The 10842-nt window shown below is 37.8% G+C and overlaps 1 protein-coding gene across 2 annotated transcripts; it reads right to left on the bottom strand.

The window, feature by feature from the left end:
* Positions 1-366: 366 nt before the first annotated feature.
* Positions 367-8597, bottom strand: zgc:65811 (uncharacterized protein LOC393524 homolog). Of its 2 annotated transcripts, none has more exons than XM_053339103.1 (9): positions 8479-8597; positions 8109-8215; positions 7343-7448; positions 7150-7247; positions 3255-3329; positions 3071-3172; positions 2782-2877; positions 2560-2643; positions 367-1710 (listed from the first exon to the last, which is right to left on the bottom strand). In XM_053339103.1, exons 2-9 carry the CDS (start codon positions 8172-8174, stop codon positions 1495-1497), a joined length of 843 nt encoding a protein of 280 aa, XP_053195078.1. In that variant the 5' UTR covers positions 8175-8215; positions 8479-8597; the 3' UTR covers positions 367-1494. The 2 variants fall into 2 exon arrangements, with proteins under 2 accessions (XP_053195078.1, XP_053195079.1); XM_053339104.1 differs by having other exon boundaries at positions 367-677.
* Between the last annotated feature and the right edge of the window lie 2245 nt (positions 8598-10842).

The following is a 10842-nucleotide window of genomic DNA, read 5'->3' as shown; positions in this document are numbered from 1 at the left end:
GGTCACGCAAAACATCACCCAGTGTATTCAACTTTTCCCCAGAACTGCCACAATGTTGATCAAAGACACTGCATACTGTAATAACTGCTGAAATGTGAAACAGAAATATGGAGGTTTGATAGAAATAAGGAGTCTCCTGTTCTCCTTCCTGCTGCATTTGTAATTAAATGGACATGTTGCTTATCGTACACTAACAGTGATGCAGAGGCCTGTTAGACCAGTGCGCATATGCTGTCCAGCTGTGACAGTTTCTAGCTGGGTGAATAATAGCTAATTATGAGCAACATCCATTTCACCAAGAGCCACTGCATAATTTTTTTTTAAGGCACAATGAAATATGGATGGTTGTCAACAGCTCTCAACAAATCAAGTATTCACAATGGGTCATTATTAGAACAATGCAATGTTTTAGGACATAAACATGCATTTTGTAACATATTTCTAGTTCAATTGCAAAACTACTAAAATCAGTAGTTCACATACAGAGAAAAATCTGTAAACATTGATTTGCTGGTTGAGCCAGAATTCCAGCAGTGGTCTTTGTTGAGGAGGCAGACGATAGCAGGGTTGATATTTGAGTCCTCTTCTTAATACACTTTGTTGTAGTATGCAGTGATTTCCTGCTGTGTTCTCTTCAACTTTTGCAGGAGGATACTGGAGCAGACCAGGGCAATAATCTGTCATGCAGACACAAAGGGTGGAGGGGAAGTAAAGAGCAGGGATGGGACAAAGAGCTCTGCAGTGAACATCTTGCTGCTACCCTTATCACCTCCAGGATTAAATCACAGCCACACAATGAGAGAGCGTGAAAAGGAGAGGTTGCACTTCCCTTCCCCCGTTATCAATTTGTGAACAGCAATTGAAAAAAGGAAGCTGGTGCAAAACGAGACAACAGACAAGGAGAAAGAGAATGAGGAACAAGTAGACAGAAAGAGAATGAGGAACAAGTAGATACCTAAAGAAGAATCCAACCTTGTAAACTATTATTCACTCATTTGTGATGTGAAGAGCATTCCAGGAGTTAGCTGGTGATGAAGGTGTGCCCTCTGTGCTTGAATCTGTCTCATCAGCTCATCACAAGTTGATTTACTTTAAATGATTGTAGCCTCCTCAGGAAAACTGAGTTAACAGTAGGGGTAAAAAAAGACTCCCTCTTTTATATACAAACCTCTGTGGTTATATAAAACCCCCATAGTCTGTTTTGAAAACAATATAAATAAACCTCCACATTAATGTTTTTAAATGATGACATTCCAAACTTTTGGCACATCAGCAGCATTTGGGTAATTGTCTCTGAGTAAAGGAGATACAATAGATGGAGTTTTATTGTGTCTTGGGACTTTAAAGATGGATTTTCCTTTAAAAATGGAGCTGAAGACACCCTGCAGTGACATGTTGAGCAATGAAGGGAATGGATGAAAACTTACATTTGTATTCTATAAGCCAGGGCATTGTGGAAAAGGACAGGTTGAGGGTGAGAGTGAAAGAAGGGCACTAAGCCTGAGCCACAGGGATATTTGCCACAGTGAGAGGGGTGAAGACGACTGGATCTTGGTCAAGATGGGGGTACAAAGTGTTGACAGATTGATGTTGAAGTGGCAGAGGTGTAGCCAGGTTTGCAGTGGATTGAGTCAGGATGATATACTGAGCAGATGAGGCAGACTGACGAAGCTTTGCTGAGAGGGTTGTGCTGCAAATCAAAGCTATGAACTTTGGGAACCAATGATTGAGGAGCATGAAGGGGTGTTAGACCAAAGAGAAACAGAGTGCACAGCCATTAGAACACTGTCATTAACTTTATGAACAATAAGAGCAAAAGTCAAAATTAAGCTGGTCTATAATCCTGCAACTGAATGAGGAAGTTACTTTCCACCAAAACAGCAGTCTCACTTTTAGTCAGCACTGTGTTTTGATGGTCATTCAGTGCTGTTAAACATACAGTTAATACTGTTCACCAATAATTACAGCTCAAACAAGACAACAAAGCATTTTGAAGTGAACAAAGCGAGGGTTGTGGCGAGAAAGACTTTAAAATGCAGATAACCTGGGTACTTCAAGTGTTGTTTAAAAGACATATAATAGATAAACTACAGTGTGTCAGCTTCTTTTTCTCTTGTTTTTTCCTGCTCCATAGATGTAATGTCAGTTAATCTAACACTGTGGTCCAAACTGACATATCTCAAAAACTGGATTGCTTTCAAATTACGTTCAGACTTTCATCTTCCTCAGAGGATGACAGATGAACCCCTGATTTTTCTACTAGCGCTAACATCAGGTTAACTTTTTTGCTTATAACCAAATGCCTGCAAACTCCTGACATTCCTGTCAACCTCAGCTGTGCTTTGTGTTTGATGCTAACTAGCTAACATGCTTACAGGCTAAACTAGGATGGTAATTATTATACCAGATAAATATCAGGATGTTAGCATTGTCATTATGAGCATGTTAGCATGCTGTTGTTTGATGTTTAATCATCAATGTCTTTGAAAAAAAGGGGGTTGTTCAGTAAATAGCCATAATATATGGAAATGTGGTATGGAAATGTGCATATTTGCCTACCAAAAGAGCTCCAGTTCCAATGAAGATACCCATCACCAGTGGAGCCTTGCTGTTAAACACATCCACGATGATCCCAGGACAGTTCTGTAATCGAATGAAGACAGGAGACACTGTGAGGTCCTTGGGACATGGACACTAGCTAGCCCAGATTCTGAAAAATATATCAGTTCAATTTCCATTACTATAGATTCAGTTGTTAAACAGATTTTGGCACCAACTTACAGGCATGATCAAGTGCTCAAGGATCCCATCTGGTTTGGGGCAGGTCTTTTTAGCCAGCTCTATGACAGGGACTCCTGTCACTCCACAACAGTGCAGCTACAGAGCAGAACAACAAGATTAACATTACTCAACAAAGCCTCAGAATTGCATCAAAAAACATCATAAACTGCACGTAAAAGTACAGAGGAAGGATCAAGTTCACAAATGAGAAAAACATTAAGAAACACATTGAGACAAAGTTAAACAGCTTTTCACACATCAGAGTGAATAGGCAAGAGTTTGCACTTACCATTTTGTGGATGAATGTGAGAGTGATACCAATGGCTGGGTCTCCACTAGTCAAATACAGAGCATACATGCTGGAGTAGAACTCCGTAATGTGCAGCCCAACCTTAATGAAAAATAAAACACAGTCAAGATCATAAACATAATTGATTCATTAAAAACGTATTTTTTAATCCCAGTTTTCTCACCTCATCACTCCTTGAATAGGCAAGCACTCCAATGGCAACTTCAGCAACAGCCAGAATGGCCAGAAGGACAGTGAACTGAAAGAAATAGAAAGAGGTAAATAAACATAAATGTAAGACCTTAATGAGTTTGAGTTTATTTATTTGCACAGGTTAAAATCAAACAAATGAATACAAACAAGAAACAAAAAATCAATGTGTATGGAGAGGAAAAAAGCCTGGTGGGTGTATTGATTACCTCTACTTAAATAATACACTTAAATATAAAAGAAAAACAAGCTTAGTCTATTAAAAAAACAAATAGGATTATAAAACAAACATTAAAGCCTTTTTAAAAATATGTTCAAAAGGACTTTAGGGGTGAAGAAATTTGGGACTCCTATATCTGATTGAAAACTGACTTCCTGTTGTCAGATGTTTGGGAAGATGGATATCAGATGATTATCTGAGTAAGAGTGAATCTAAGAGTTAGTTTAAAAATAAAATGTCCCTCCTTGAATTGTATACATATTAAAAGGTACATATTTGGAAAATGTTAATATCAACCAAGAGTAAGAAGACATTGTCAACAAAATAGCTTCATTTTCTAATTCTACATTATATAGACTAACATAATCAATGTGTTCTGTCTAGTTCATTTTATAGTCAATCATTACTCCAAGAAATATAACTTGTTTTTGTTTTTGACTTGAGTCATGTCATTACAGTTAATAGTAGTAATAGTTAGCAGTATATAGGAACAGTTTGTTTACTTTAACCCTTCATTTGCAGAGTTAGCATCTTTAATCAATGACTGATCATTTGAGTGTGACAGAACCAAGGTGGTATAATCTGCAAACATTCAGAGAGAGATTATGTTGAACATATCTGGTAATTAAATGTTTTATATAAATGAGGAATAATAGCAGCTCAAACTGTAAATCTGCTTTGTCAACCTAGAATCTGAACAAACTGTTCTCTGTGTCAAATGCTTTTGATAGATCAGATGAGACATGTTAATAATCAGTTAAACACACAGGAACAATTGCTGTAAACAAACAGTATATCACTTGTTCCACCAGCCTTAAAGCCATAACAATATAGTTAGCACCGTAAAATGTAGTCCACTGAAGCATTTAACTTATAAAACTACTCTTGACTGAATGCAATAACTATCATTTACAGCTTTTACCACGTGTTCAGGCAGATACATTTCATGAATTACTACATAGAAGCAGACAATTTAATTCCTTATCAGTTGCCTAGCGCCTGAAATCAGACTCTTGTTCACAACATGGCAGCCTGGTCATGAACAAAATAATAGGGTTTGCTAATTGCAATGATAGATATGCCAAGGTTTTCTTCTATTTGAATTGATATAAACTGGAGCAATTTGTTGCTGTGCTTAAGTCTTTGCTCCATTACTTTTATCCGTTGAAAATCAGATTTTTCATCTCTGTCACAACTTGTTCTGTCCTACAGTACAAGCCTTTGTGCTATGTAACAGTTAAGGAATGCTTCTGGACTCTCCCACATGGACCCTGATAAAAGGCTATGAGATAAAACCCTTAAAAATCATGGAGAAAACAAAGACACATTCGAGAAAATGATAACGTTTGATTCTGCAACATATTTGAACCCCCGCTGTTTGTTTATTATTACATTGTTGAGGACAAAACTGCACACCACAGTAAAATTAGTGCATGAAGGAGCATGCATTTTGCCACGCACTGAGAAGGTGATGACTGAAAACAAGGAATTGCTGAGTGCCAAATAAAGACAAGGGTCAAATGTGCAGAATCTCAGATATTCAGAGATCTCACCAGAGGCAGAGCTATGCGTTACTAAGAGACTCTCTTTCCATTCCTCTTTCCTCCCTCACATTCATTATTTTCCCCACAGGTGTGTTGTGGGGGTTTTCCAAAATGAAACCGAGACCATTTATGGCTAAATTGAAAAGTTTCACTACTTTGTTTCACTGTCTGTGTGGACAAGGTCTGTGTCTGCAGGCTGCAGGGAGTATAATAACTGTGAAACTGAACCACAAGAAGGAAGAGGTGGTTTTAAGCACAAGGTGAAATGCCAGAGTAATAACAAGTCTTCTAACCAATGAGACACCAAATACTTAACACCACCAAGCATTGGTAAAAACAAAGACAAAAACAACATCGAATCATGCTGAAATGCCACTGTAGTCAGGTTAATGTAGGTCAGACAAAAAGGTCTTTAAAGAACACAAAACATGAATTATGCTATTATGTATATTCTGCACAGGCTAACTATTGCTCTGCATTGTCATGACATTGTTTGTAGCTTTGAAATATGTGTGATCTTTAGTTCCTTCTTCTACTAGGGCTGTCACTTTTTACTCAATGTTCGAACATGACATGAAAAAACCCTATTGGAACTATAATTAACCCATTCTAATTTTAGAATGTCACCCGTAGCACATTAGACCATTTGTTTTTATCTTGTTGTATGCCATCTCATCCACCAGTGGGTACCCTAAAAGTTAGTTTAGTATGGAAAATATTCTAATACATTCAAATGAATAGTGTGACATTTGTTATTAATTTAAACTTGATTTTTGACTAAAGGGGAAAGCCCTATCTTCCACCCTTGTATTTTGTATCCTGTGTTTAATAGATCTGAAATCCGGTTCAACCAGCTATACCATGACACCTGCACACCCACTGTATTACTGGGTTGACTCTGTGTTTGTCTTGTGTCTCTGCCCATGTTGACTGTGGTGAAGACACAGCTGTGCCAAAATGTTTGTCTGTTTGCCCTACTAAAGGCTGCAAATCTATAACTGTGCTCCAGTTCATTTCATGTAAGAATGACTACTCTCTGAAAAACTGCATGACTTTTTATAGTTAAGTCAGTATTGATTTAAAGTGCAAACAAGTGATGTCAGCTAACTTTACTTCAAAACATGAGTGATGAATATGAGCAATACAACTCTCTCAGTTTGCTCAGTTGTGTTAGGACTGCAGATAACACTGAACATTTGGCCTTGAATAAAAAATGGGCCTCTTTCTCTGAAAGAAAGCACTTTAGTCTCCTTAATTATTGAATAGTTTGTTTGACAATGCAGCCTTTAAGCAAATGTAGTGTTTGTACTCACCATGCAAACTTTGTCATGTCTGATAATAATTTTCTTTCACACATACAAATTGAATTTTTGTTGAACACAGTTTCTTTTAAATCTGCTTTTTAAAAGAAGTCACTTGCATTACCAAACTATCACTTCATAATGTGTAATGTCTGTAAAGAAACAATTACTACAAAATTCTTCCACACTAGTATCTCCTTTTGACAGGTGTGTCAGATCTATCAAAAACTTCTACAGACTGATGATCATTTGTACTCACACCTGTTAATCATTCTACTTTAAATAGATCTTGGACTGTCTGCATTGTTCCTCTTTTGGATGCTATTTAGACAAATAGCGGTTATTTGGCGTTTGTCCAGAGCAGCTTGTGTAAAATCTGATGCAAGTACAACTTTTGCAAGCTCCAACAATGCGGGCAGACAAAATAAAATATACAATCCAAGCCTTGTTGCTTTCGCAATATCTCTCTGACTGCATGTCATCATGTTAGAGGGAAACTTAGGAAACATAAGAACTGAGAGCTCAGGACAATGAGAGATGAGCTGTATTTCCAAATAATGTGAATCCAAAATTAGCTTTTCACATTTGCTGCGTTTATTATTTTGCCCTTGAACTCTGCAGCTGTTATCTGTCGACTAATACATGCATAATGGAAAAAAACTTAGTTAATTTTGGATTTCAATAGTAGACACAGTACCTCCATTGTGTAGGACAGGCTATTGTAATCACACAACAGGATACAAAAACTTGGCTACAGCCTCAATTTAAAAGGAAATGACTGTGTGAGGAAGAAAAAAGTCTCACCACTTGCAGAGAGCATCGTTTCTCGTTGCAGGCACCATAGTCTCCAAACGCCACGACAATCAGCATTACTGCACCCATAACTATCAGTACCGTCACACCTGGAAATATAGAAATAAAGTTACTAAACACATAATCGGAAGCAAAATTATCTTCATGCAATTTTGGGGGGCTGGTGAAGGGGAAGTTCACTCACCTGTAACAAATGCAGTCGAGTTGAGGGTCTCTATTTCAAAGATGCCTCTGGTGTTGTCACTGAATCTCAGCCACAAACCGAGGCCCAAAAAGGCAAAACCTACCACCTACCACACAGGAAATGACACCAGTTTGAATGTGGAACAACATCAGCAACCTTTGTACATTACATCTTTTTCATCTAACATTCTTAATGTGGTTTAGAGAGGAAGGTTTTGGTCTTGTATTTGATAATATCAGATGTATTACATGCTGAACGGAAATGTAAATGTGCAGAATGTGGGAAAGTTAGGCAAGCAAAAGTAACCTGTCGACAACAAAAATATATAGTGCAACTTTTTAAAAAGTCAGCCCATGAACAAGACAAAAAAAAAGGTTAAAGAAAGAGTATAAATGAATAAGTGTGATCTCTCTTTCTGTTTTATTTCATCTGTAATAGTAGTATCATGTAATAGCAGACTGGTGTGAGGGTATTGCATCATTAAGCTCTAACTGGTACTGTTCATTGTGAGAAAGGAAAGTAAAACTGAGCTGGCATGTTCTGCAGAAACGAAACCACAATCAACAGAACAATAGAAGCACCCATGGGCACCTAACCGAACTACACTGTAACAACTTTGATTTAGTAAAAAAAAAACAACACATGTCCTTATTATGCATTCTCCCCCAACAAACATAATTAGTATTTTCCAAAAAATAAATAAAAGCGTTTTGGTGTCTTATTTGTTTTCTCAAAATTGCGTAGTGTTGCAATTTAACACACTTACCGCGAAGATGAGGTTGAAAACGAGGAGAATGTATTTGCAGAGGAGGCCACATCCGTCCAGAGCCATGATGATCAGCGGTTTGTTTTGGAGTGAGTCCTTGTTAATGTCTGAAAGGTGAATAAATGCATTACATCATCAGTTCTGCAAGCCTGTTGCGTAGCTACTTATACTCATATTTAAAATACACGTGTACACACATACTAAACTCTTTACTGTAATCTGTAAATGTCGTATTGAGCTGTTGTTAACACGGTTAAACGTTTAACGGCGCTTTTACGACGTCGCACTGTTTGGTGTTTCTTTTAAGATACTATAGCTTTAACATTACAACACTGCGACACATGAAATAACCTGCTAACGGAATAAATACCTGTATTTGTAAGAGGCGTCGGAAGTCCTTCTTCTCCTGGGCAGTAAGTAGATATACACAGGTCACCTACGGTCTACAAGTCTCTCGTCTCACACTTTGCTGCGGCTTTATTTAATGTGTGCTATGTCCCGCCTCTTCACCCCCGCTCACTAATTTCATTTGCTGAGAGGTGTGACTGACGAGTGTGAACCCCTGTGAGCACAGAGGACACACTGCTAGACACTGGGAGGATCCTGACAGGAACCAGTGTAGAAATGAAACTTTAGGAAACGATAGCTAAGGGATGTCAAAGGCGTGGTAATTATCTTGTAATGGTTAACGGACGACCCATGCATCAAGTCGTTTTTTGAAACTGAGGGATTCATTATCATATGTTGGGACAAATAGTTATATTACAGCCAATTGCAATTATGGGACGGTTTTGAACTATTCAGAGAATAATTTGAGCCTCTTTCTTTCTTTCTTTCTTTCTTTAAAACCTGAAGAGTTCTGTTTAGAACCTGCTCTATGTGTAAAGTGCCTTGAGATAACTTTGTTGTGATTTGGGGCTATACAAATAAAGATTGATTGATTGATTGGCTTTCTTTCTTTCTTTCTTTCTTTCTTTCCTTTTTTTCAATTCTCACTAAACAGAATAATGGGATGATATTTTCTTACTACATGCACTGACTTGCGACCAATCACCTGTGATTGTTACCAATCACTGTGACACTTTCCCATTCAATCAATGGGAAAGTGTGTCCAAACCTTTGACTTGTACTGTATATTACTAATTTTGGCTGATTTATACTGTATGGAAATTGTACTGTATTGTATGAAAAGCCATTTGGTAGCCAAAAGAGACAATCCTATTGCTGAGCTGAGCCAAATGATCTGTCTCACTAAAAAGAGTCAGAATTTCCATCTTTAGCCAATTGCAAATCTTTGTCATTATGTTGTAATGGCGATCTCTTATTTATTACTATGACAGAAACAAAGATGTTACTTATACAGAATATACATTCACCAAGCACTTTATTAGAAACACCTGCTTATCCATGAAATCATTCAACCAGCCAATCATGTGGTTGGTTGTGCAACACATAAAATCATACAGACACAGGTCAAGAGCTTCAGTTCATGTACATCAAACACCAGAATGGGGATCTCAGTGAGGTTGACCATGGCATGATTGTTGGTGCCTGGTCTCTAGAGTTGACCCAGCGAGCAGTAGTTCTGCATGAAAGACAGAAAAACCTTGCAGATCAGTGAGGTCAGAGGAGAATGGATAGACTGGTTGGAGCTGACAGAAAGACTACAGTAACTCAGATAACCACTATTAACAACAACTGTAGTGAGCAGAAAAACTTCTCTGAATGCATAATATCTTGAACCCTGTGGTAGATGGGCTATAACAGCAGAAGACCAAGTAGGACTTAACTCCTGTCTTCCAAGAAAATAAATCTGAGGCTCCAGTGTCCTGGAGAACTGAAACTGAACAGTTGGAAAAACGTAGCCTGGTCTGATTTTTTTTTTGTTGAGGTACACAGATGGTAGGGTTAGAATTTGATGTCAACAGCATGAATCCATGGACCCAACATGTTTCAAACAGGCCAGGCTAGTGGTGGTATTGTAATAATTTGGGGAATGTTTTCTTTGCATATTTGGGGTCCTTTACGACCTGTCAATAATTGTTTGAATGCCACAGTCTATCTGAGAAGTGTTGTTGACTTCTAAAGACTACCTCCTGCATGATAATGCACCATGTTGCAAAGCAAAAGACGTCTCAAACTGGTTTCACGAACACGACAATGAGTTCAGTGTACTTCAATGGCCTCCCCAGTCACCAGATCTGAATCCAATAGAAACAAAACAACCATGGGATGTGGTAGAACGGGAGATTTGTAGCATGAATATGCAGCCTACAAATCAACAATCATGTCAACATGGTGAATCTTAAAGGAATGTTTTCAACATCTTGTGGAATCCAAGCCATGAATATCTGAGGCTGTTTTGAGAGCAAAGAGAGCCCTATCCAGTATTAATATGGTGTTCCTAATGAAGTGCACTGTGAGTGTACATCAAACAAATTCTGGACATTTTCCATTCTTGTGATAGTGAAACTTAATATCTATATGAGAACAAAGAATTACAGGAAAAGGAGAGGAAATGTAGTCATGTATTGTACATGCAAACACACCAGAAATTGGTGGACAACAGGATGTACTGCACATAAATAACATCTGTGAAAAGTACTAATTTTGCTTCAAAGACTTCATTTACATATCTTTTTTGTCATCTCGCTTAACAATAATGCACAAAATGCAAAAAACTAAAATACAAAACAATAGAAATGGGGTTCCATTTAGAAAATAAAGTGTGTAA

Source organism: Scomber japonicus, chromosome 18, assembly GCF_027409825.1.
Source record: "Scomber japonicus isolate fScoJap1 chromosome 18, fScoJap1.pri, whole genome shotgun sequence".
Taxonomy (NCBI): Eukaryota; Metazoa; Chordata; class Actinopteri; order Scombriformes; family Scombridae; genus Scomber; species Scomber japonicus.
The sequence above is the reverse complement of the archived record's forward strand: the minus strand, read 5'-3'. Positions and strand labels throughout refer to the sequence as shown.